At 41.5% G+C, this 26,922-nt stretch overlaps 1 protein-coding gene across 5 annotated transcripts in view; it reads right to left on the reverse strand.

The window, feature by feature from the left end:
- COBLL1 (cordon-bleu WH2 repeat protein like 1) overlaps positions 1–26,922 on the reverse strand; it is an 82,719-nt gene that overhangs the window by 14,747 nt on the left and 41,050 nt on the right. For all 5 annotated transcript variants that reach the window (XM_035132730.2, XM_035132712.2, XM_035132683.2 and 2 more), the window contains exons 2-7: positions 13,574–13,759; positions 9,546–9,747; positions 8,209–8,437; positions 6,165–6,203; positions 4,684–4,781; positions 3,360–3,599 (exon numbers count right to left, since the gene is read on the reverse strand). In XM_035132730.2, the coding sequence (XP_034988621.2) occupies positions 3,360–3,599; positions 4,684–4,781; positions 6,165–6,203; positions 8,209–8,437; positions 9,546–9,747; positions 13,574–13,665 (900 nt within the window). In that variant the 5' untranslated portion in view covers positions 13,666–13,759. The remainder of the gene's footprint in view (positions 1–3,359; positions 3,600–4,683; positions 4,782–6,164; positions 6,204–8,208; positions 8,438–9,545; positions 9,748–13,573; positions 13,760–26,922) is intronic.

Consider the following 26,922-nt stretch of genomic DNA (forward strand, 5'->3'; position numbering starts at 1 on the left):
GGATAAACAGCCGCACTTTTATCAGAATTGAGCAAATTGTTCAGTTTGGATAAGGGCGCTTCAGTTATCTGCTATAAAGGCAATGCAGCAAGAGACGTTTTGTTCGCTTTCTCCTATCTAACAACAGATTGTTAGTGCGCTGTCAAAACTTTGTGAAAAGGCTTCATTCCAAACAACAGGGATGTAGGCAGGGCTACTGCCAGACTTCAGGAAGCCCTCAGCAAAATCCCAAAGGGCTCCCCGAAAACCAGTTCCCCCACCAGCCACTGGATCCCCCTGGATCCCTGTAGTGCTACCACCCTCCTCTTTCCTCTTGATCACCCTTGTCCCAAGAAAGAGCCAAGGAACAGCCAGCCACTCCGGTCTAAGTTGGCAAGGAAAATGCCTCTGCCACCACAATGGTTTGTTGCAACAACTAGAAATACTTCTTTATACTAGCTTTTTCTTAAAAAAAAGAAACTACATTCAAAAGGCCTTTCTAGCTCACAGCAGCATGGGCATTTTCCAAATCACAATTTGCTCCTGAATTCCTCCTGTCTGCCTGAAATTTGTGTTACAACTCTTTCTTGCCTGGAGGTGTGGGTTGGCGTTTAAAAGCTTCTGGCTTGTGTGTAGCTGGAATATTGTACAAAGGTAGAAGTCATTCAGTTGCTTCACCAACTTTGCCTCTGGCTCTGACCATTACAGGCATTTCCCACCAACCCCCACCCCGGAAGGTGGTCCACAAAGGAATGTGGCTCCTTGCCCCCCCCCGAAAAGGTTCCTCATCTGTGCCCTAAAATAACATTATTGATAGTGGATTAGAAAAAAAGAAAAGAAAGGCTAGCAAGAAGTTTCAAAACCAGTGCACAAGAAATACAAAACAGTAATTTATGGCTGCAATGAGATTTATGGGGAAACCTTTTAAAAAGCAGGAGGTTATTGTCCTGGGTCCTAACTTGCACCCATGGAGTGCACTTTCCATGCTTCTGCTGTCTAATACAGTTGTACAACGGAAGTCAAACGGCTTGCGAGTCAAACATTTTGGCTCCCGAACGCCGCAAACCTGGAAGTGAGTGTTCTGGTTTGTGAATGTTCTTTGGAACTCGAATGTCCGTCACAGCTTCCGATTGGCTGTAGGCGCTTCCTGCAGCTAATCGGAAGCCGCGCCTTGGTTCCCGGATGTTCTGGAAATCGAACAGACTTCCGGAACAGATTCCGTTCGACTTCTGAGGTACAACTGTAATTGTTTCAGGTATGCTATCTTCCAAGGTGATGCCTCTCAAAAAACTAAAACCAAAATCGCATGTAACACTGAAGAGAAACAAACCATGCATGTTGGTTCATGTGCAACGCTAAGCCAGCCATTCTATGGTTTGTTTCCCTGTTCTACAAAGTAGGGAGAAAAATGGAAACTGCTCTAGCATGACTAATCTCAATAGGCTTCTATGCTCTGAATTTTTACTTTTGTTGCTGTTGCTGCTGTGTGGTTGTTGTTTTTTACTTGGGCCCAAATTTGACAAACTTCAGACATTTATACACTGAAAAGAAGAGAAAAAAAGACTCCGTCTTCTTAATTTGTATTTGGAGCACATTATATTTGGACCAGTAACTTTTCTCAGAATGCGGATCTTCTCAACAAGATACAAAATCCCAAACCTCTGTTGAACAGCACACTCTGGTGGCTACTACTTAACAGAAAATAAATTTCTGTGTTATTCTTGATTTGAGTAAAAACAATATTAACTGAAGGGCCTTGCATACAACTCATCTCTTGGGCCTGTTCTGTTCTTCATCTTCCTAGCATGCTCATAGCCTAGCGTATTAGAAACGATGGCTTTCATTCTCGATTCAAAGTCATGTCTGAAACACAAATATGCAGTGCTCCAATTTACACTGCCACATTTAGCTTTGAACTTTAATTGGAATTCACAACTGACAATCTGTGCTTTACCAAGATATTACCCACTGCATTAATTTTCCCCAAAACTGTGCTAGAATAAGTTCAGCACATATTGGGATTTATAGATAGATTTGACCTGGCAGCCTGCTTCATAACTTCATTAAAATGCATTATTACACAAGCAGGCAATTTTATTAAGATAAAAGCATGAGTTTTGAACATCCATGTTCTTTCAGGAAGTAAAATTTAAATTTCCTTAAAGCTCTAACTTGTTCATCATAACACAAAGATTTGAACTGTTAAGGAAACCTTTTCTCAGTAACAGATTTAACTGCATTTTTAAAATAAAGGGCTAAGAAAGGCAATTTGGTAGTGACATAAAATGTCAAATCCTTCTCCAGTTACTGAATATGTTAATGCAAATCATAATTTCCCCATATTTAATGCAAGTTTAAAGACTATCAGTTCAGTAGAGAACGGAGGGTTCCAATTCCAATTTGTTATTAACATGTTTTAAAAGAAGCTTTTTCCCCCCAAAAGTTTTTTTAAAAAAATTAGAACGAGTGGCTGCACTTAAAAGCACTGATGCTTAAACTTGCTTCAAATTATCTCAATAGCAGGATTTAGTATTATTGAACAATGTCGGACTTCCAGCAAAAGATTAATTTTAATTTCCAAACTCAACTTTAAAAGGACCCTTTGATAATAACCAACTAGCCTTTTCACTTAATGTAACATGCCCCTCCCTAAGCAGAGTGTAGACAGACATCCCACCTATTTCAATTCAACCTGTTTCAAAGCATGGGCGAGTTAGGTTTAATTTACACTTTCCCAGTGCAGCAACTGCTTTCCCAAGCAATCTCTTGTCATACTGGCAAAGTGTTCAAGCTGGTGGGTAAAAAGGTAAACGACCCCTGGACGGTTAAGGCAACAATTGGGTACGGCGCTCAACTCGCTTTCAGGCTGAGAGAGCCGGCGTTTTTCACAAACAGCTTTCCGGGTCATGTGGCCAGCATGACTAAACCGCTTCTGGAGCAACAGAAAACTGTGATGGAAACCAGAGTGCACGGAAATGCCATTTACCTTTCCGCCACAGTTTTTATCTACTTGCACTGGTGTGCTTTCAAACTGCTAGGTTGGCAGGAGCTTGGACAGAGCAACGGGAGCTCACCCCGTTGCGGGCATTTGAACCGCCGACCAAGAGGCTCAGTGGTTTAGACCACAGCGCCACCCACGTCCCTCTTTTTACATGTGATGTGACATGGAATGTGACCACAAAGGAAACTGGTTTTGAGGCCACGGCGATTCCAGAGACAACCAATAAATTAGGCCCCAAATTGTGGTCCGCTACAATTTATTCAGAATGTATGAAGCAATAAATGTTCTTGCTTATCTGTTCCGTAGCTAAACAGAAGTTGCTCTGATATTATTCTCACAGCAAAGATTTAAAGGAAGGATGAGACTTTTGAGAACCAACCTTATCAGTTTCATCCACACTGCTGGATTTCACCACGCATGTCATAGGTCTGCCCTGGGTTTGTGCAAGATCCTGGGGCACACTTTGGGAAGCAGGCATTGGAGGCAAGGGGGCTCGTCGCTTCTTCGGCATTTCAGAGGGAAGGGTATTTGAGTCATACTGCTTGGAGATTGTATTAGCTCTCATGCCAAAGGTTGGTCTTGGCTTATTCATTAATGGAGTTGCAGGAGCGCTGGCGGTCTTTTGAGAAGGGGAAAAGAGGTCAACAATTAAAAAATAATCTGAATAGATTTTAGCCAACGTACTTCTCTAAGCCAGGGGTTCTCAACCTTCATTATAGGACTTAAATCAAATTTACCATTACCAGCACAGAAGTTGTTTCTCTGAGGGAAGATCCTAGGGTTACTACAGTAATCGGAGTACAGGTACCATTTGAATGGTGTGTGTGTGTGTGTGTGTGTGTGTGTGTGTGTGTGTGTGTCTGTCTGTGGGTTGTTGCCACTCAGTCATCAGCCAGCCTTGAGAATACAGTGGTGCCTCGCAATACGAATTTAATTCGTTTCACGAGTCAATTTGTTTTGCGAAAAATTCATCTTGCAAATCGCAGTTTCCCATAGGAATGCATTGAATTATTATTATTTTTGCCCATAGGAACGCATTACTTAAATTTCAATGCATTCCTATGGGAAACCGCGATTCGCAAGACGAATTTTTCACAAAAGGAATTCGTCTTGCGAGTCACCATCAGATCGCAAGACGCATTCGTCTTGCGAAAAAATCGTCTTGCAGGGCATTCGTCTTGCGAGGTACCACTGTACAGTTTTCTTTATTCAGGGAGAATGTCAAGCCTCCACAACTGTAACCTAAAAGTATCTAAGGATGAAGCAGATCGAAGTGAGAATAGGGCCTTTAGGCCGTGCAGACGACATTCTCTTTAGGCTGCAATCCTAAAAACACGTACTCGGTAGTAAGTGCCATTTAAAACAATGACACTTATTTCTGAGTAGGCATATCTATGATTGCACTGTTCAATCATCTAAGGAAATACCTCCTGGAACCAAAAAAACCTCATGAAATGTATTAAGTGAAATATGATCAATCCGGAAAAAGAGGGCACACAGCTTCATGGCAGAAACTGAAAAGTCATGGGGCAGCCAGTTTAACAACACATTTTAATGGGCAGTCCAAATAATTTCAAGAAGGGAGAAAAGATGTTGGAGTCTGCCTTCTGCTAGCAACTATCTGGATCAAGAGTGAACTGTAGTGGAGTCAATTGTAGGGGATTTCTACCATACATTAATATTTGTAACCTAGGTTGTCTTACCTGTTCTCGTTTCTTCTTGCTTCTCTGAAAAAAGCTGAAGAATCCTTTATTTTCTTTTTCCTTCAAAATATCTGAATTTTGCGAGTTTTGGCAAGAGTCTAAAAATAAAATACATTACCTGATCCCATCATTTCTAGACTGTTTCTTTTCTTTCCTGCATCTCTATTTAGTTTACAAAATATTTCTTTCAAAAAGAACATAATTTATAGAATACTATGTTCTCTCCTTTACATGCTTCCCTTTCAATGATCATAACTGCAGTATTGGAAAACATTTCATTATGCAAGGTAAAAAACATAAAAGCTGCAAAGCACATTTAGTCTGATTTTAGTAGTATTTTCTTTTTTAAAAGAAAATTCATTTTATCTATACCAAAAGTAAGATGCAATCTACATACCGATATCTTCCCCAAGCAATTAAAAAGACAAAAGTACTGTAATACAGTGGTACCTCGACTTACGAATTTAATCCGTTCCGAATGGACCTTCATAAGTCGAAAAATTCGTAAGCCGAAGTCAATGGGGGAATTTTTTTAAAAAAATCCGTAAGTCGAAAAAATCCTATCTAAACCGCATCCAAAATGGCGGATGGAACTCGAAACATTCGTAGGTTGAGTCATTCATAAGTTGAGGTACCACAGTAATGCAAAACCCCACAACCCTGACTGAAAACAAAACAATTCTTAAAATTGATTTTTTTTTGTTTGCAATATTATTTAGTTTTGGAGTTTGCTTTATTTTTTTAAAAAAGTTGCAAGTCACCTCAGGTGCCTGTGAGCAGGAAAGCAAACCATAAATATTTTAATAAACAAAGTAATTAGTAATCTAGTTGAGGAAAATTTCTTTTCCATCCAAATATGGTAGTGGATAAGCTTTTAAGTGTTTCCAGAAGTTTGTCACATGCATCTTTAGAGGTTTTGCAGATAAGCCCAAGTGAATGTAATATAGATAAATTCTACCAAATCGAAACAAATGGTTCAAGAAATACTATATAATGTTAACTTGCATAAGACAGGCCATGCTGTAATTCAAAGATGGCAAACCCACAGGCCAACTCTAGTCCATCTCAATCAAACTAGACTCCTTTCCTGGCCTCCAGAAAAAAGTGGGTGCCTCCTCTTCCTCTGTAGCCATTCCTAAGTGGTCGTACTGGTCAGAAAATAGGAAAGAGTGCAATTTTCTGTTTCTTGAGAATGAAGACCTTTGCAATGCTGCCATTCACGACAAAAGAAATAACTCATTTTAATCCCCCTTTATTTATTTTTTAAAAAACTCCTCTGGTGCTATTCAGGAAGTATGACTATTCTAAGTTAGGAGAACTTGCATGCCATACCAAAATCTGTGTTGTTTACTCTTCTAACAATAATTCAGACAAATCTCATTCATATTAGAAGATACTTGTTTGTCCTAATACTTGTTTAACTGGGAATGCCTGTGTTTAAGAATGCTACATCATTCGCTCTGAGGTATGTACAAACTCACCCTGTAAAGATGAAAAGCTGAATTCAGCAGTCGGTGTGACTAGAGAGATGGAGAGGAGAGGAAGATGAAAACTTAATTATAGTGACAATGCTTCCCAAATAACTCCTTCATCAGTCTCAAGCAAAGGAACCAAAAGCAAGTTCTCAAAATGCAGAAGTGTGTGAAGTGATCCCCTTCTATCAAATTTCACCCGGAAAGAAAGAAAACATTGTAATTTAAGCAAGGATGGCCAACTGGGCAAAGAAGGCACCTGGTTCTGCCCCCAGAGGCACCTCTAAATTTGGAAGTCTCTAATTTGGAAGTATTAAAAACGAATAAAATTCAAATCTATCCCTCTAAAAATAGTGGTATCCGTTGGCATACGACCAGACCAAATTGTCAGACCCAAATGCTTCATAGGAAATAAATCATGAAACGAAGGGCTGATTAGCTATAAACTTTTTAAGAATAAAGGCTAGAATTCTAAGTAGAAAAGCAAGGAACATGCAGGTGATATTAACCACCACTTCAGACGCTGGCGCATTGTATTTGTAAATTTAATATTTGCTTGTTACTGTATAAAATGCCTCTCCTAAAAGTTTCTACCACACACAAATCTCTTGCAGGATATAACAAAACCATGCTTTTGAGAGCTGTTTTTTGCTGTTTCCTCCTCAGCTGTAAAAGTACAGCAATTAACAATTGTTATTAGTAAAACAAACATTCAGTTTTAAAGAACAAAGTACGGTACCATTCATTTCTAAGTATGTCAGTATTTGGACAATGGAATTCAGCTGCAATTTTGTCATTTTTTAAATTTCAAACATGGACTCAAAACTGAGACTAGAAAGTTATTTTTAAAAACTACACTGGTATTATGAAGATAGCTACATAATATTAATAAAAAATGGGCTTCTAACATTTGGTTTATTAACTTATTTTTTTAAAAAAAAATCTATTGCACTTTAAAAAAATTGAACAGCAGTATGTGACAATGGAATGAAGAGGGCAATCTATATAACTAAGATTATAATGAACACTTTGTTTTGGAAATGGATACATCATCTCTAACTGCTAACTTGTTTATGCTGTCTGAAGGTAAATTAATGTAAGCTCTTATTTCGGTGTGTATTTGGCTCCATCTAGAATTATCCAATAAACTAGTCTAGAACTCACACCATGATCAAAAGAACTTTAAAAGTACAAACTTAACAAGATAAATTAAACGTCTCCCTTGTCCAAGGGCAGTAAACAAAATGAAAATGGGTGCTTACCCCTCAAATTAATAGCTTCCATGATGAAAGACTTCAGTAACTTCTGTTTGAATTTTATTGAATGTTCAATAAGGGACTCAAAAATCCCTGATCTAAGCAGCCCAGAATACTTAACCAAAACAAAAACACAAAAAGTGACACACCCATATATTGAGCAGACCTACCCAGTTTCTGTACATGTGGTGTGTCCAGAGTGGAGGAACAAAACCCGTTTATCTGTCAACCTATTTATCTGAACAACCCAAAATTGGTGCACCCCACTCCCCACTTCAGGACAAGTAGCAATGGAAGTTTGTCCATTGGGATGAATGGGGCATTGTCCCAACTACTTCAACCCACCCACAGCCAGCCCCTACTTCCCTGCCTTTTTACAACCAATTTAGGATGTAACATTGGCTGTCAGTTTCCTCCTCCTTATTTTCAGCACAGCCCCTGTAGAAGTCATTGAGACTTCTGGGGACAAAAGTAGAATTAGTTGGCTCTTCACCCTATGAGCAGCAGTAGCAACTCTGGGTGGGCAATTCTGATTGAGAAAACAGTGCAAGGAGAAAAAAGAGTTGACAATCTCTTCCTTGGCCAGGTTGCTCCGACTGAGCCAATTCATCCTTGCGGCCGACATATTTTTAAACCAATAAAACAAGGTACCAAGTCATCGGTTTCTCACATTGATGCAGACTGAATGAATGCAGAACAAGTTAGTGAGTGCATGCAGGTTGTACTGCTTCTGAAGATATTTGCAGCATGACTTTCAGGAACAGCTTTGGTAAAAAGACCAGTTTGTAAAATCTCACCTCTGCTGACATCCATAGCATATAATTCTCTGAGCCCAAGCTCATTTAGGGATTTGGTCAAGTCAAGAGTTTCCTGAGATTGGTAAGTCTTCAGTAACAGAGTGTGTAAAGGGTCGAAGTCACATTTGCTGCAGATGATTTGCATGATATCTTGCAGTGGTGCGTGAGGATTAACTCTGACAATAGTCTTCTGTGTCTTCTTGTAGTTTACAATGACTCTCACAGTTTGCTGAAACAAGGGAATTTTTTAAAAACCGATTTTTAAAATTATAGTCTTTTGCTTTCTGAAAGACACTCAACCCATCAAGTGCACTGAGTTCATTGCTACTAATAACTTTCACAAAACATTTCGGGGGGGGGATGCTACAGAATTCTAATTTATACCCCATATTCTTCCAGCTCTTCTCAGTGTGAAATGAAGATTTGGCTTAGGCCCCCACCATTAAGATTCAAGACTTGGAAGAGGATATGAACAAGGATTTGAACTCATGAATTGAAGAAGAAGAAGAAGAAGAAGAAGAAGAAGAAGAAGAAGAAGAAGAAGAAGAAGAAGAAGAAGAAGAAGAAGAAGAGGAGGAGGAGGAGGAGGAGGAGGAGGAGGAGGAGGAGGAGGAGGAGGAGGAGGAGGAGGAGGAGGAGGAGGAGGAGGAGGAGGAGGAGGAGGAGTAGTTTTGGATTTGATATCCCGCTTTATCACTACCTGAAGGAGTCTCAAAGCAGCTAACATTCTCCTTTCCCCTCCTCCCCCACAACAAACACTCTGTGAGGTGGGTGGGGCTGAGAGACTTCAATGAAGTGTGACTAGCCCAAGGTCACCCAGCAGCTGCATGTGGAGGAGCGGAGACACGAACCCGGTTCCACAGATTACGAGTCTACCGCTCTTAACCACTACACCACACTGGCTCTCATGGCTCATGTGCTAGTGATGTCTTGCCCTTGGTTGGTTGTCAACACTTTCTCTGCTCTTCATTCTTCTTCATAGAACTTACAGGGAATGAGAGCCACAGAACTGAGAATAAGAGAAAGGACTTTTCACACTTGCTTAAGGCAAAACCCATGCACACCCCTCCTTAAAGCAGATCACAGCAGGTAGAAACCCATAGAATGAAAACCTATCTGCCTCCCTAGGCAACCAGAACTAACCACTCAGCAATTCATCTCTGAACCCAGAGCAGTCACAAGGTATGCACTACCAAAGACAAATATAGATTAGTTTCCAGTGACTTTCATATGCAATTTTATGAACAAATTCTGAATGATGCTATCCCCTCCAAAAGCTTTGGAATTTAAATGAAAAGTATTTAGGAGGTGGAAAAAGTTTCTGAAAAATATCTCACCTCTGGGATGACAGGAGTAGGCTTCTTTTTATCCATCTGTTTTGGCTTTAAAATCACTTTGTCGACTTCAATCATCCCAATGGGTGTATTTGGTTTAAATTTGATCTGCTTTTTCTCGACTGTCATCAGGTCTATGGTATGGCTGGCAGGATTCAAACGGTATTGTGCACAAAGGTATACCAGTAAGTCCATCATTGGTTTGCTGGAATAAAATGTTAATATGACTATAAATTGTTATTATATAATTTCCCAAAGGTCATTAAGAAAGACTTGGTTGTGGTGGAGGTCTGGCTCTTGAGGACACTCTTGCCTTGCTTGCAGACCAGAAGACAATTATGTACAGGCAGCTCCCCATTTGCATGGGGGATGCGATCCAGGTCATTGCGAGTGTCAGCCCGCCCCACCCTGCCCCCTTGCAGACCATAAGCAGTGCACGCGTTGGCAGTCGCACATGCATTGGTTGTGTGCAAAATGATCATTCCCTGTACAGTACATTTCAGAAGATATAGGCACTCTCAAGACTAATTTATTTCATTGGGATTCAGCAGCGTGCCTAAGGCAAAAACCACCTGCAACACTGTCAAGAAATACTGTGGCACTTTCGTAAGATTAAAACCCTGCAGAATGTCTCGGAAACTGTAAAAAAAACAAGCAACATTCCTACTCAAGTTTAATCTACTGCACAGTAACATACAGCATAGAAGCTTTAAAGTTGCTCTTGGGTCAAGCCTGATAATGAATAATTGGAACAGCTTACACAACGCCTCCCTGAACTGTAAAAAAGGGCCTTGTTGAATCAAGGCTCAACAAAACATTTCACCAAAAGACTACCAAACAGCCTAAGAGCCAAGAGTAACTTAAAAGGGGGGGGGATGCCTTCCACACTGCTTCCTCCCCTGTGACAGGTTGCTGTAGTGGGAATAGCAGGTCTCGACTACATTTCTGAAGGTTTGTGGGGTTTGTGGCCCATTTGGCCTTGCACACCAAGACAGTTCCACACTAGCGAATTGCAATAAACAGAACCGGTTTTCCTGAAATATTTTACTCAATCACTTACCGTAAACCTTATTTTTGTATGCAAGTATACAAAAGAGCAAAACGTATTATAAAATGAAACAATTCCCTCCTAAAACAGCTTCAGGAAGGGTAGGGGATGCAGAGACACAGCCCATTAAATAGTTAAGCACTAGACTGATGGTTACTTATTTAAAATGCTAGGACACATACGGGTACCTAATTCCTGCTGGCTCATGAACAAGGACCACCCAGATATAACTAAAGACTAGCAAATACACTTGCAACTTTTCTTTGCTGTTTTAGTCTAGTGAAAACAAACTAGTACTTTTACTACCGCAAACCCTGTATCAATTCTTGTAGGTCTTACCATGCTGAACTTAAATGACCTGTACAAAGGCTCCACTTAGATGGGCTCCCAAATAAAAATTATTTTAAAAAGCTAAATTTGCCAAAATACCCCCCCCCAAAAAAAAACCATAAAAATTTTCTCCCAAAAAGCTATGATTCGGATTATATTTTATTTCAACTGCTTGAGTGGAATTTCATTTCAAGTAAACATTCAATTCAAATAAATAATTGTTTCATCGGTCTAAAATTCAAGCGTGAAAACATCCAAGTCACCAAATCCTGTATTTTGCACCGATCCTTTTTTCCCCCTATTTCCGCATCTATTCTGCAGTAAATATAAATTTTAAACTGTTAACTGAAAGTAATGTTCCACCTGAATTGTAGAAACCTGCCAATCATGTTTGCACATATTTTCAAGGGGGTTCCAGTATTTCAAATTAGGCCACGTATTGGAAAATTACTCACTGGGTCCTATTCCTAAGTGAAATTTGGAGGAGGAAACACAGACAGCCAAACCTAACTAAAGCAGCGACATCTGCAAATCCACTGCCCAGGGATATGTAACAAATAGAATACCTGGCACCACACAGATCATTACTGAAAGATCTAATTTCCACTAAAGTTTTGGAGCAGGTAAGAAACAGCAAGAATGACTCTCACTTTGCCTTCCTTTCTCCACACCCCACACAAATGAGAGAATACCCAGCCCAACTTCCAAGTGCTTTATTCAAGATGTTTTTCTTACGTAGCTGATGGCTTAAACAGCCATCATGTTTTACACCAATCTTCACAGGTTTTGCTGCAGATTTTAGGATCTAAAGAGTAATTTAGGGGTCCTTGAAGGGTCACACTCTAAAAAGGAAATTATCTGGGCAGATTTATAGGCAAGAAAATGTTTCTTTCACTTTTGTTGCTTATCGTTAATTATTACCAAGAACTGCCTCCACTTTTTTTTTACTTTTTTTTCTTTTGCTGTGCTTTCAATTTTATCAATTGGGCCAATTTCCACACACTAGAAAGAAGTGTGCATAAGCCCCCCAAATGTTCATTTTTAAAGGCTTCAGGGACCTGTGCAAACTTTGGCCTAGCTCACAGGAACTCACAGCTTAAGGAAGCTCCTGACCAAGACTTGTATCATAGAATCATAGAGTTGGAAGAGACCACAAGGGCCATCCAGTCCAACTCCCTGCCAAGCAGGAAACACCATCAAAGCATTCCTGACAGATAGCTGTCAAGCCTCTGCTTAAAGACCTCCAAAGAAGGAGACTCCACCACACTCCTTGGCAGCAAATTCCACTGCCGAACAGCTCTTACTGTCAGGAAGTTCTTCCTAATGTTTAGGTTGAATCTTCTTTCTTGTAGTTTGAATCCATTGCTCCGTGTCTCCTTCTCTGGAGCAGCAGAAAACAACCTTTCTCCCTCCTCTATATGGCATCCTTTAATATATTTGAACATGGCTATCATATCACCCTTTAACCTTCTCTTCTCCAGGCTAAACACACCCAGCTCCCTAAGCCGTTCCTCATAAGGCATCGTTTCCAGGCCTTTGACCATTTTGGTTGCCCTCCTCTGGACACGTTCCAGCTTTTCAGTAACCTTCTTGAACTGTGGTGCCCAGAACTGGACACAGTATTCCAGGTGAGGTCTGACCAGAGCAGAATACAGTGGTACTATTACTTCCCTTGATCTAGATTCTATACTCCTATTGATGCAGCCCAGAATTGCATTGGCTTTTTTAGCTGCTACATCACACTGTTGACTCATGTCAAGTTTGTGGTCTACCAAGACTCCTAGATCCTTTTCACATGTACAGCTCTCAAGCCAGGTGTCACCCATCCTGTATTTGTGCCTTTCATTTTTCATTTTTTTTGCCCAAGTGTAGTATTTTACATTTCTCCCTGTTAAAATTCATCTTGTTTGCTTTGGCCCAGTTGTCTAATCTGTTAAGGTCATTTTGAAGTGTGATCCTGTCCTCTGGGGTATTAGCCACCCCTCCCAATTTGGTGTCATCTGCAAACTTGCTCAGGATGCCCTCAAGCCCATCATCCAAGTCATTGATAAAGATGTTGAATAAGACTGGGCCGAAGACAGAACCCTGTGGCAGCCCACTAGTCACTACTCTCCAGGATGAGGAGGAGCCAATATCAATCTGAGCTGAAACCAGGGCAAAGCTGCCTTACTCTCTGTAAGCCTTCTCTTTGGGCCATGTGACTGTGGCTCAACCCCACTCTCAGTCTTTCCTAGTCACATGGAAGGAAGGCATTACATTTTCGCTCAATCCAGCCAAAGAGTGTTTCCTAGAGTTTTGCCAGACAAGCTTAGCTCCCCTTTGCTTTGGCATTTCCCTGAGCAGTGCCCCACTGTAGGGCTTCACTATTCCACGAAGTCTTAAAAATCTGTCTTTGGGGACCTTTGCAGAGCTCTGGCTGAACTGCAATTAAGTTATCTAGGACAAAAAACGAAAGGAACAAGGTTCATTTAAACTAAAAAACAAAACAAAAAATGTACATCGGCGCAAGATAACAAAATCATGCGGGCACCAACAGGGTTTTTGGATCACAACATAGACATTACTGGATTTCCAGGTTCAACATCCAGGTTGAAATTAGTACGTGCTAAAGCACTTCTGCTGCAACACAGCATGAATTCTTTCTTAAACGTACCTTCCATTAACAGTAGTAGACTTGATCACATCACCTGGGAGAACCACAGACAGCTCAATGTCTCTGTCGATTATATTTTCTTTTTGCTCCATGGTGAAGTTAGTTAGTTCTGACTCATCAAAAGAAGAACAGTCAGTGATCCTTGTCTCAGATGGAGGACGAGGAGCTTTTGGCTTGGCTTTCCGTCTGAAATAGAACATAAATTTAACACAATTAGGAAAAAGCGTATCAGCAGAACAGTACTGAACACTGCAAGGAAGTGGGTAAAGGCGTCAGTGCTGGAGTCCTGGATGCAAGTGAGCTGTGCAGTTCCTGAGTTGTCTGTTAATTCTGAGGGAAACTGAATTACCAGTACAGTGATCAAGCAATTCAAGGATTGTTATGCAAGCACCCCAAGGTTTCCTGAACAACTATGCTGGAATTGCCCCCCCCCCTCCCCGCTCTATTAAGCTCTTTCCCCCTCCTGGTTCACACAATTGCCTTTTCTTTGCAAAGCTGCACTTTAAGAAGTCAAGTTTATCTAAGAGTCCAGGTCCTTACTTATTGTACTTGGGAATTCACATCTGAATGCACAGGATTGTGATAAGATTGGAACAGATATTGATCCTTTGAGTTTCGCCAGTCTGATTTTGGACATCCCTTTGCAAACTTCCCACTTTTTGGAAGCAAGGGCAACTGTGATTGTGATGCTTGAGATAATTATACATTATGTATATATGAGACAGATATATTTAACCTTCTCCAAAGTGCATAATCAAACAATGCAGTATTTTTAAATTTTCTCTCTACTCTTTTAATACAGTATTTGCTTTTTACAACATTTTACATGGAGATGGTAAGCTGAACATTACAGAAATATACCACAATCATATTTAAATCAGCTCTGCATCACATATTTTAAAATGTACAGCATTGGACACAGACATTATAACATTTATTTAAACAGACTGCCAGGTATCTTTAAAGTATGTTGCACTATAAAATCTAGTAAAGGAACATGGGCAATACACAACTTAGTTTTGCTCAGGGTATAACCCTTCTATCTCGCAGTAAGCCATGGGGATGGGAACAGCTCTGCAAGGGCAATGATTTTCTTTTGGGAGGGGGGGAGGACTTGATGGTGGTAAGACACAACTTAGGGCTAGTTAACACATGCATGTGCTCCATTCAGTATACAGTAATTTGATAACTTTCAGTTATTTCAGTATTACCAGCCCAAAACACACATACACACACAGTACTTAACACTGGATCTGCTCCATTTTCATGCAACCTCACTTAGCAGAATGTTAGAGCTAACAAAAGTTAAGTAAACACCTATGGGGGAGGGAGGGGAAAATGTTCTCAGAAAACACAACTATTAAGCAATTTAGCCATGAAATTGAACAGCATGATGCACGTAGCAGGAATGACCAGGTAAATACATGAATACAGCAGGAAATCATGTGTCATCTGTTTTGAAAAGTAAGACAGGGGTAAGGCTGCAATTCTGAGGCAGCTTGGATTGGGGGGGGGGGGTTCCAGAAGATAATTAAATTATCTCATCGAATGCCCCTCCAGACTCATGTTGAGGGTAGAGAGCACTCTTGTGTCCATCTATTCCTTTTTAAAAAATTACCCTTCCCCTCTCATTATTCCCAACCCCATATTGTAACTGCAAATAACTCAATGGGAGAAAATGATGATTGTCCCAGCCCATATCTGCATAGTATGTAAAAGGTAAAGGTAAAGGACCCCTGGACGGTTAAGTCCAGTCAAAAGCGACTATGGGTTTGTGGCGCTTATCTCGCTTATCTTTCTGGGTCATGTGGCCAGCATGGCTAAGCCGCTACTGGCGCATGGATAACCATGACGAGTTCCACAGCGCACAGAAATGCCATTTACCTTCCTGCCGCAGCAATACCTATTTGTCTACTTGCACTGGTGTTCTTTTGAACTGCTAGGCTGGCAGAAGCTGGGACAGAGCAACAGGGGCTCACCTCGTCACGCAGACCCGAACTGCCGACCTTCCGATCAGCAAGCCCGAGAGGCTCGGTGGTTTAGACCACAGCGCCACCCACTTAGTATGTACCCCTGTGTGCACAGAGCATTCCGGTACCCTTATGGCAGCCTTACTACTTGATACACTGGCCCCCACAGTGACAGATTCACCAAAATTGGAGTGAAAGGATGTCCTGCTGGACGTCATCCCCATCAGTAAGTATTTCCAGCAAAGAACTAAACTGGGTTCCAGAAGAGAATAAGGTGATTTCCATATATAAAGCCCAGGCTTCCACTCTCACTCCACTCCCTAAACCTACTACTAGAATTCTCAAAGTCACGGAAAGAAGGTGGTGGAACAGCAGGGAAAACAAGTATGCTGCTGCACATATTTTATAATGGGTGGGGATCCAGTGGACCCCCCAGATGTTGATGGAGTTCCAAGGGCAGTATCCAACTAACACATCTCAATGCAAGGATTTCTACTTGAGCAACAGACTGTCCCTCTCTCTTCCCCCCCCCATCACCTCAAATCTGTTCCCGTAAGTTGGTGGAACCCCTAGAACAGATTTAGGGGGCACATGGGAGGAGAAGTTCCACTGCACAAATGAAACAAGTTACTCCAAGCTACTTCAGATACAATCCCAAGTAGCCCCAGCCACCATGGCCAATGGTCAAGGATGGCTGACTGAATCTAGTAGCATCCAGAGAGCCACAGGTTAGCCTCCTCTGCTTTACAGAATGAAGATGTCAATAAGATTTATCTTCTGGGTGCGAGAAAAAGAGCGAACGGACAACTGAAAGGAAACAAGTGAGAAGAAGACTGCGTGGATGTGTGGTGTTTCTTCAGTCTGCGTTGTCTACCCCCAACCTAGAGGCTAATCTGACATTCAAAGAGTTGTGCCTTGCACAGACTGCATGACTGACATGCCACACAAAAAGCTCATCTTGATTCAGGAAGCTCTGAAAAGAAAAAACTTTCAAACCACAAACAGAATACAGTACTGAGTTATGTGAAACTTCAGTGTTTATATTTAGAAACGTAATTCTAAAAGGAGTATGGGAAATCAAATGAATGGTGCATGGGAGAAGAAGAAAAAACCCAACCAACCAACCGGGCAATTCATAGCATTCCGAAGACGGTTTTTCCAACTTCAGTCCTTAGTTTATTTCTTAAATTTTAAAAATGCCAATTTATGAAAATAATGAATCATTATCACGCAACTGTCAACATGATATGTGCTCTGACCACCATCCACCTACATCTTGGCCGTGAGTCCTGGAAGACTTGCTCCCTGTCTTACAGGTCTTTTCCCACCTGGCCTGGGAGGGCAGGGCCCTGACTGACTCCAGCTACAAAAGCTGAAGCTGCTGAACACACTCTTGGGTTGGGGTATTGTTAGGGGTTTTGGTTGGGAGCGTGGTTGTTGCTGTTTTTGATATTGATTTTTTTTGTATCTTTCTTTTAGATCTTATTATGATTTATATGGAAACTGTTTGATTTGGTTATGTACTTTTTGATGCTTTATAATTTATTGTTTATGGCTACTTTTGCTGTGTTTGTAATCGCAAGCTGCCTTCAGCATGGTTTTAACTACGGAAAGGTAAAGGTACAAAAGTAAAATTATGTATGTATGCTGTCACAAAAGACAGTGAGTTTTTTGTGATCTTAACACTATACCATGAGCTCCATTAGGAATAGGCGCATAAGAGGCCCACTGGATCAGACCAAAAGTTCATCTAGTTCATCATCTTCTTTCTCACAATGGTTAGTCACTGGCTATTTTGAAAGCATTTACTGAATATTTGGAAGGAGGGATGCCATTTCTTTGTTCTTTCTCCAGACACTTCTATTTTTAGAAAGGCAAAAATTATAAATATTTATGTAAAGTTCCCAGAGCCTTGAGGACAGAGAAGGGCATAAAGCTAAAAAGAAAAGAAAAGCATAATATTAAAGATGCACAACCACAGCCTGGAGTGCCTCATTGGAATTTATCTCTTTAGAACTTCAATGTAAACTATGTAAACAGCAGAACTATAGACTTATATATGTGCGTGTGTATGTATGTATGAATGGAGAATTTAGGAAGTATTGGGGGAGTTCTAATCCCTGAGATTAGGCCTCTGTTTTAAAAGAAGAATGGGTGGGGGTTTGCCTTAAAAGGAAGTTGCAACTTTCCCCAATCTTGTAGAATGGGTGGATTGGGGTAAAGCCACAACACAGGGAAGTCAGCTATTTCCCACCTCTACTGTTTCTCTCCCTCCTCTCACATTCAGCCAAGCACTGCCCTCCCATCTCTGATACAGTGTGAGGTGTTTCTGGTCACCCAATGAATTCCTGTGTGGGCAAGATCTGGAAAACGCTGCACAACAAATGGATACCTGTGGTCTTGGGATAGGAAAGCAATCTTCTGCCCCTATTGATTACCGACATTAAAATTCTGCAATTTCCTTTCTCCCCACCCCCTTTGCTTTCTGCCAATTCCGACCTATTCCGTGCGATAAAATAAAACGTAAACTGAATATTTAAGGATTTCTAAAATGGAATTTAAAAATAGGTGCACATGCACACACACACACACACACACACACACACACACATACACACACATCACTTTCTATGAAATTCGAATCTTTCATATCAGAAGTACATATCATAGTTCAACCATGCATTGTGTAAAGAAGTACTTCGTTTTTTCTGTCCCGAATCTTCCAATGTTCAGCTTCATTGGATTGCTGCAGGTTCTAGTATTATGAGTAAGTAATAAAGTAAACTGCAGTAAAGGACTGTGTTATTCCTCTCTTGTAAATGACCAACGAGCTCCATTGATTATAGGATAGTGTGTGCCCTTTTTTATTTTTTTACTTCCAGCCAAAGAAAACATTTCTCTCTAATCCTGAAGGAACCCCTGGACTCTCCAGGAACAGGGCCATCTTAAGCATATTTGGCGCCCTGGCACTGTGGTGCGAATATCCCTCCGTCGCCCCCCCCCCGTCCTGTTTCCCAGCGCGGCTGTCTGGCGGGCACAGCGCGGCTGCCACAGGCTCAGCAGCACGGCGCCCCCCTGGCGGCCCGGGCCACCCAGCCTTGCCGTAGGGCCGGCCCTGTCCAGGAAGGTCTGAAACCCTGGGGAGCCCCTGCCAGCCAGTGCAGACAACAGAGAGCTAGATGGACCACTGGTCTAACTCTGTATAAAGGAGTTTCCTATGCAGCTATGCATCAAGTATTTCCCTTAAATAGTTTTTATACATTTGAAGGAAAGAGTGATTGGCCCCATAAAGCACAATAATTAAGCTGAGAATTAAACAGAATGCTGGAAAACCATTTTTTTGTACCACACTGAAACCAGAAGCCAGCTCTCCCGGTTCCTCTCTGCTTCTTTTCCAAGCAATTGGCACTGACCCTTCTGCAGATCTGATAATACGACCTTTGGACAGCAGCAGTCCTGGAAACAGAAACGCTTTTCAGCTGGCTCCAAGTCCAAATGACATTTTCTTACTTCAAAAGGCCAAAAAAGCATACTTTGAGCAGCAGGTTAAAGCCAAATCTGTCACAGATATTCGTGTTTTCAGCCAGGGTCGTTATGGCACCTAAGGAAAGTGTGTCAGACCCTGCAATAACTTTGGGGGGGGGGAGAATCCACTGTGTAAGCCTTTGTTGCCCGATTCCATTGCTGAAGTGAGCTACTAACAGTGAGGCTCCGACTGTTAGCATCTCGGCCATTTAATTAAAAGGCTCCTGCAGTTTTTAAAACACACTTGAACTTCTGCAGTGTTGCATGACTGCAGATCAATCAACATATATACTAACAGCAAACGTGTTCTCCAACTAGCTATCATTATGCAGCTAAAATAGCACCATCCACGCACAAGAGGGAGGTTTATCAGCAGGTTTCTTGGAACCAAAGCATTTGCAGAAATAGAAAAACTTGGGAGAGGGCTTAACGGGGAGGACCCCTGAAAGATAACCCAATGGGGATCCAGGAGACTCAGGAGGGAGGAATCATAGAATCACAGAATTGTTGAGCTGGAAGGTACCTTGAGGGTCATCTAGTCCAACCCCCTGCAATGCAGGAATCTCAACTAAAGCATCTATGAAATGGAATATTCTTGAAAAGGGCATAGATAGCAGGCAGGCAGGCACTCTGAACAGGAGCATTTCCGTGCTGCAACACGAAAAAAAGAAAAAAAAGGACAGTCAATCCCAGGAGAACTAAGAAAACACTGGGTTAAATAAATCCTGCCTGTGGCAGTCCCAATCTGGACTGACACCACAGCCCAGAAGTTGCCAGGGGTGTTACATAGATATGAGAGGGGAGGGTCCCCAATCATAGCATTCAAAATTGTATCTACTGGCATCAATTCTAGTTTGACCCTAAATGTACCTTTCACTAAGGAAAACAAGGAATGAAATTAAGACTGCCACCAGAAAAGCAAGGAAAGGAAAAGAAACAAGCTAAAAGGCAGTAGGAATTTCTTTTCTATACAAAATACTTTTAATCTTTTAAATCAGTTTGTTAGATCTTGCTTTTTTGAATCAGAAGCATTATCCAAATAAGTAAGTACAGACGGATTTATTTGGTGCAAACAGGAGTTCTGAATTACAAGCTTCTCTTTCTTGCACTTTCAAGATAAAGCAGAAATAAACATGGCAACAATAAAATAAAAAAGGTCACGATTCCATGCATAAATTTCTGTTTTATTAATATCACGGGATAATAGTGAAAAATAATGAGTGTCGTTTGAAGGGAATTGCATGCCAGCAACATGGGAAGCTTTGCCATTTAAATGACTGCCTGGCCCCTTTGCAGTCAGCTGAACAAACTGGAAAGATTTATGGAATCAGCTGAGGTGTAAGGCTGAAGACACAAGGGGGGGGGGGGGAATCAGAGACAGAGGAAGGTACAACCTCACAAGCAACACATCCAGGTTAGCGATACATTTGGGAATCTCTGTGCTATTTTAGTTCTTCTGCTTCCTGCACAGCAGACATGCTGGCTTCTTCAGGAAACACCCCACAAGGCAAACAGGAAGTGAATGGCACCAGCGCCAGTGTGGGATGAACAAGTCATCTGCCTGTTGTCTGCCCAGTATTATACAGTACTTACTCCGAGTGAGACAGCACTTAGCAGAGAATGCAGGAAACTTGCCTTATAAAAGTTTATGAACGAAGACAACTGGCGTGCACACACAGTTTCAACTCCAGGAGGGTTCGAGAGAAGAAAACCAGCAATGTTTATATTTGATGGTGTTTCAAAGTCCCAGTTTATTTAGCAATATCCCTTGAAATACACCAGCAGTGTTCTACGGAAATTTAATGTGTGGTACACAGTAGTTCTGTGCTTGCACAAAAGCTTGCAGTAGACTTAAGCTGTGCTGTGGCCTCAAAGAGACAAAAGGAACATATTCTGGGGAGGTGGGGGAGAATGATAAATTATAACCTGCAATGCCAGGGGCATGGATTCAGCAAAAGTTAAAGCACTTTTAAACCCCATTTATTTCAGCACATATGTGGGGTTTTCCTGTTACTTATGTGGGTACTTAACTTTTACTAGATTGTGCCCAAGACTTCTACCACAGCCTGAAATTTTTAGTGCACACATTTTATTTCAAGGATTTGAATCCTATACTTCAATAAATTCCCAGTACAATGTAAAATACAATGAAAATGAAAATATTAAAATTGCACAGTTTAGAAGAGCAGCACAACAGCAAGACAAATATATATATATTTAAAAACCCAGATCAGATTAAAATGTCTAGAATTTGTGCTAAAAGGTTCTTGCCTGACAATGAAATATTAAAATAGGCACCAGGTGAAATTTTCTAAAGAGAGTATTCTACAGTCTAGTACCACAAGAAAAAAGTTCCTTCCCCGAGTAGTCAGACACCAAATCAACCGTTGACAGGGTACCAATAGAAAGGCTTCCACTGTAGATCCTAAACTCATAAAGGCAAGTACAACTACCATTTCCTCCCCAATGCTGGTAAGTCTAGCTATGGGCATCACAATCTATGGCATGGTATCCTCTGTCATTCATTTAAACCAAAACTTCCGAATACAAAACCATTTTGCAGATAACTTCAGATAACATTGCTTTAAAAGACACTGTCTCACTAAGCACTGCTACAGGAAATAGTCGATTTTGCACATGTCTAAACGAAGTTACTTTATCAAAGATTTCAATCTATTTTAGAAAGCAAGCAACCGACCACTCAATTTGTACCATATAGAATGATGGTACAGCTGCTAACATCCAGGAAGGCACGCCTGGCAAATCCACACCGTGATCAACTCCCACCAATGTCCCCACTGTGGAAGGACGTGTGGATCCAGAATTGGCCTCCATAGTCACTTACGGACTCATTGTTAAAACCGTGTTTATGGAAGACAATCTTACTTGGCTACGAGCGATTGCCAAAGAAGAAGGTCATGGGAGAAGGGGGGGAGAGTCCATTTTACAAACTACGTGCCACAAAATCTGACCAACCATTAAATGAACCGGAAGAGAATCCTTCGCATGCCTATGTGGGGGGTAAGACTTTCTTGATTAAACATGTATAGGATCGGTCTCTGTGTGTGTTTCTACTTCCTTGGAAATTGAAAGGATAAGGCAGAGAGACAGATAGGAGGGTAGCAAATATACCAGGTAGCAGGTGAAGGAAGAGATGCTATCCAGGAAGGGTTGCCATCCATCCCTAGAAAAACGTGATTGTCCTTTTTTCTTTGGAGAACAGTGTCCCCTTGTCCTGTATGGACTTCAAATGGGATGCCTTTTTCACATATTCAAGCTCTTCTTCTTCAAAACTGCATGGGAGACGGTGGGTTCGGTGGGAGGAGAGCCGAGAGTGAGAGCAAGAGTTATCGTGGGATGTGGGCAGAGGTTAGGGTTGGGGTGGGGCCAACTGCGGTTGCAAAGTTTCAAGTTTTTGTTTTTACAAGTTTTATGCCAATCATGTTGAAAAAGCCTCCTCTAGATAGCAAAAACTGCACAAGTATAAACTATGCACCTGTTTTCGTCACAAACCAAGGAGTGCGCATAATACAAATCAAACGGAGCACTCGTCTCTGCAGATGTGGGAAAAGAGTTCCCTTTCCTCAAGCTCCCTAAGCAGTAAAAGTTATTACATCCCACAAGCTGCCACTGTGTTAACTACTACCTAGCAGGGCAAGCACCCTTTGATCTTATCCAACAGATCCCTGACAAACAGGAAACAATGCTCTGACCTTGTAACAAATTACTAGAGCAGCATTACCTACCTTAGCAATAAAATAAAATGATCTATACTATATGTGCAATGTTACAATCCTTAAAAATCTGAATGAGGTCAAGATTTCAAACTGTGTTCCAAAGAAACTTATCAGGAGTTCCCCAGTTACTAATACCTGTTTATTAGATGAGTAATAATGGCCAAAAAATGCCCTTCAAAGGAGAGCTCACTCACCAATGCAATTTTTTGTAAGCAATGTACTGTAGGGTACGGTCTAATTTAGCCTAGGCTGATGGTAAGACCCTCATAGGCTTTGATGCATTTACAGCAAGTGGTTCATACATACTAGAATTTAAATAAATAAGCCTCCTGGATTTCAAACCTGTTAATTATATGTGTTTCTCTTTATGTAGCAATTGCACTGTTCTCTTCATTTTCTTGGTGAGGTTAGTGTGTGTTTGGGGTAACATCATATCTACACCTAGCCAGACAGGCATGTCTCTTAAATGATGATAAATGATGCGCTTTGTTAGGATCAGAAAAAGCAGGAGAGCAGTAATGGTCTCAGTGGCAAAATCAGAAGAGCAACCAAATGTTGAGAAGATATCTCTGCTAGTAATGAATAAGGGATTGTGTGCGCACATTGTTGCATTTTTTGTTTTGTTTTTTGGCAGTCAAAGCCAAAATCATGTGACTAATCACTGATTAACATATTGCCCAGCCAAAGGAATGTAGAGCACAGCCAATGAAAGTACTGTGGCATGATTTTTACAAACACAGGTTTTCTCTTGAATTTACACCCATGTCTTTTCAGCCATGTGGCCTTTTAGAGATGTGATTCATTGTGTTCCTTCTCACCTGAGGAAGATAACAAAGGTGAACTAGGAATCTGTGTTGCAATTTGATGGCTACAGATTTCAACCAGAACTTGATTACCTTCTTCATCTCTACCTATCCTACCTGTTTTAACACAATAAATGGAAATCCAAGCAAGGGAAATGGGCCAGTGCGTTGAGCAGAGGTAGCAGGAAAAGTGGTTTCAGGATTACCACTGGTTCCACATGTAAGGTAAAAGGTAAAAGACCCCTGGATGGTTAAGTCCAGTCAAGGCGACTATGGGGTGCGGCGCTCATCTCGCTTTTCAGGCCGAGGGAGCCGGCGTTTGTCCACTGACAGCTTTTCAGGTCATGTGGCCAGCATGACTAAACCGCTTTTGGTGCACAGAGGACTGTGACAAGTTCCAGAGTGCATGCAAACGGCATTTACCTTCCCATCACAGAGGTACCTATTTATCTACTTGCACTGGTATGCTTTCAAACTGCCAGGTTGGCAGAAGCTGGGACAGAGCGACGCAAGCTCACCCCGTTGCGTGGATTCGAACTGCCGACCTTCCGATCGGCAAGCCCAAGAATCTCAATGGTTTAGACCACAGCACCAACCACGTCCAATTTGGTTACGCATGTACCCATAAATGCCAATGCATCTGTGGTGGCTTTGCTGCTCAGTTTATACATTACAGCAGTGGCAGAGTAAACACTTTTTGTGGCTTTATCCCATGGTACTGGTGTAATGTTTAAGGGCCAAGGAAACAGAACCATCTGGAGGGGAAACTATTGTACAGGAAGGGCCATAATGATTTGCCTGGCCTACATGGGGCTGTGCCTTTAAAACTTTGCAGCATGACAGTAAAGCCATGGAAAACCAGCTTCGAGACCACTGCTGTAACATATAACCGTCACATTTACAAAACTGACAGAAGACTGGCAGAGGGAATGGCTTTGCTTACAGCAGTTGGTTAAATATGTGTGTGTGTGTGTGTGTGTGTGTGTGTGTGTGTGTGTGTGTGTCTGAAGTTGCTCCCCACTGTTTGCAAACATGCCATTTGGATTCATTTGCATGAGCAGAACCTGAAATTACGCACACCACAGCAAATACCTTTTTATGTGTTCTGAGTGATTGTGTTCAAAATGTGACTTTAAAATTTTTGGCTTTTAAATTTTTCCGGTGGAGGATGGGGAGACGAACAAAACATGTCCCTTTACGAAGATACATTGCTTTGGTGAAAGGAAGCAGAACAAGATGCCTAAAATACAAGAACTAAGCCCCGTTTTGCAGCTATTTTATACCTCCTATATCTTCACAAAAGTCGTGTGAGATAGGTCCTGCTGATACCTGTTGACTGGCCGAAGTTGGGAAGTGAAAAACCATAAATTAAGTGAGTTTAAAATGTGAGGCTGTACATGTTGAGGTGATGCTGAACTTAGTGCGGACACCCGATCAGCAGAGCTCTCAGAAGCCCTGAACACCTGAGCTCAAGCGATCTGCCAGCCTCAGCCTCCAAGAGTAGCTGGATTGCAGGCATAAGCCACCGGTTGTTTTTGATATATCCAAACCGAGACTAACAGCTGCAGCTTTGAAATAAACATTCTTTTTGCTTCTCCACCCATTGCCCCTTGTCATTTGGCTAAGAGGGACAGTGTTTTGGACTTTTGTTACAGTAACTGGGAGGGAGTGGGGAGAGGAGACAGAGAGAGAACTCTATGTGATGGCAAACTAGTGCTTACGATAAACAAACAAACAAAAAAGGAGTTAAATGTAGGAATCAAGGCATGGAGTGTTGGGAGGGGTGTTTGCTCTCCTGGCTTTGTTTGTTTGTGTGTGTGTGTGTTTGTGTGTGTGTGTTTAATTCCACATGTTCCGCAACCACCTGCTGCTGCAATTCACCATCATTATTATATTACTTTAAGAGTTATTCGGGATTATCTTTGGTTTGCAGACACCACTAGGAATGCAATGCAATGCAGTGCCCATCTCTGTGTTGAAACTATTGCTCAACATGTTAGAAAGAATGCTAGCAACACTGCCTTTGCTCCAACAGCCCTGTCACTAGCAGGCCAGCAGCTTGCAAGAAAGAGCTGGTTTGCCCAAGATGTGCACAACTTTTGCTTACTACGTGGCTACAAACCAGACAATGGAGAAAGGGGAATGCTAAGCTTCTCCACCTGAAGTGATCCACTCTCCCAAACAAGACATCTACCAGTCTCCTGGCATCCTTGCCGGCCTGATGCACAGAAGACAGGTTCCTTGCAGGATGGCAATTCTCTGACAGGTAACACATCCAGACTACAAGGCTGTCTCATGTGACTCTTGGGTAACTAACATCCCATGCACCTTTGGCAAATGTGAGTGTTTTGGGGTGTATGTGTGTAATGCCTCCACTAAGAATGGGGAAAAGGACACCCCTTTTGCAGAAAATCTGATACGCTCTCTACTTCCAACTTCTAGAAAGTAGAATCGTAGAACTGGAAGGAATCACGAGGGTTGTCTAGTCCAACCCCCGGTAATGCAGGAATCTTTTGCCCAACGTGGGGCTGGAACCCACAACCCTCATGCTCTACCAACCAAGCTATCTTGTTCTCACTGAAGTGGTAAAGCTGTGTCTGGACAGCACCATTTTAGTCATGGTCTCGCATGAGTAAATGCTCCTTCATGTGAAAAGAAAAAGAAAGCCCTTATTGCCTATAACCCTCAACAAGGCTATAATTCCAAAGATAAGTAAATATGTTGTAAAGTGCAAGTATTCTCGTCCAGTAAAGCCCCACCAACAGTTCTGCTACATCTTTTCTAGAAATACTTTGTGAATTGCTGGCTTATGAATGAAATATTATTGGGTGCCAAGAGGTCTAACAATCAGAGTCGGGGGTCAAATCGTGCCTCGGGAAGCCAGCTATTAACAGGGTGCCTCTGAGAACATGCTCAGTAGGAATATTCAGCACTCATACATCCTAAGGTCCTTTCTCTTCATTCTCACCCATCCCAGAAAAAAGCCTTTAGTCTCCTCAGCAACCTCGATTATTTTGTATGGAATAATAAGGGAAGGGTCACATTTTGTTGTTACTAAAACAGCTGAGAGTCAAAAATCCCTACCCAAACTACTAAATTCCACTGGAAGATTCCAATCAACCTTCGGCTTGCCCTCATATAAGAAAGCATGTTGCCTAATAATAATTTCTGAAATGTAGCAGAAAGTTATTTTTACCCCACTTATGTTCTATGGACTCTATAATACTATGATGTTACTAGTAAGGAAGGCAAAGATAGATATAGATAGATAGATAGATAGATAGATAGATAGATAGATAGATAGATAGATAGAT

Source organism: Zootoca vivipara, chromosome 1 (genome assembly GCF_963506605.1).
Source record: "Zootoca vivipara chromosome 1, rZooViv1.1, whole genome shotgun sequence".
Taxonomy (NCBI): domain Eukaryota; kingdom Metazoa; phylum Chordata; class Lepidosauria; order Squamata; family Lacertidae; genus Zootoca; species Zootoca vivipara.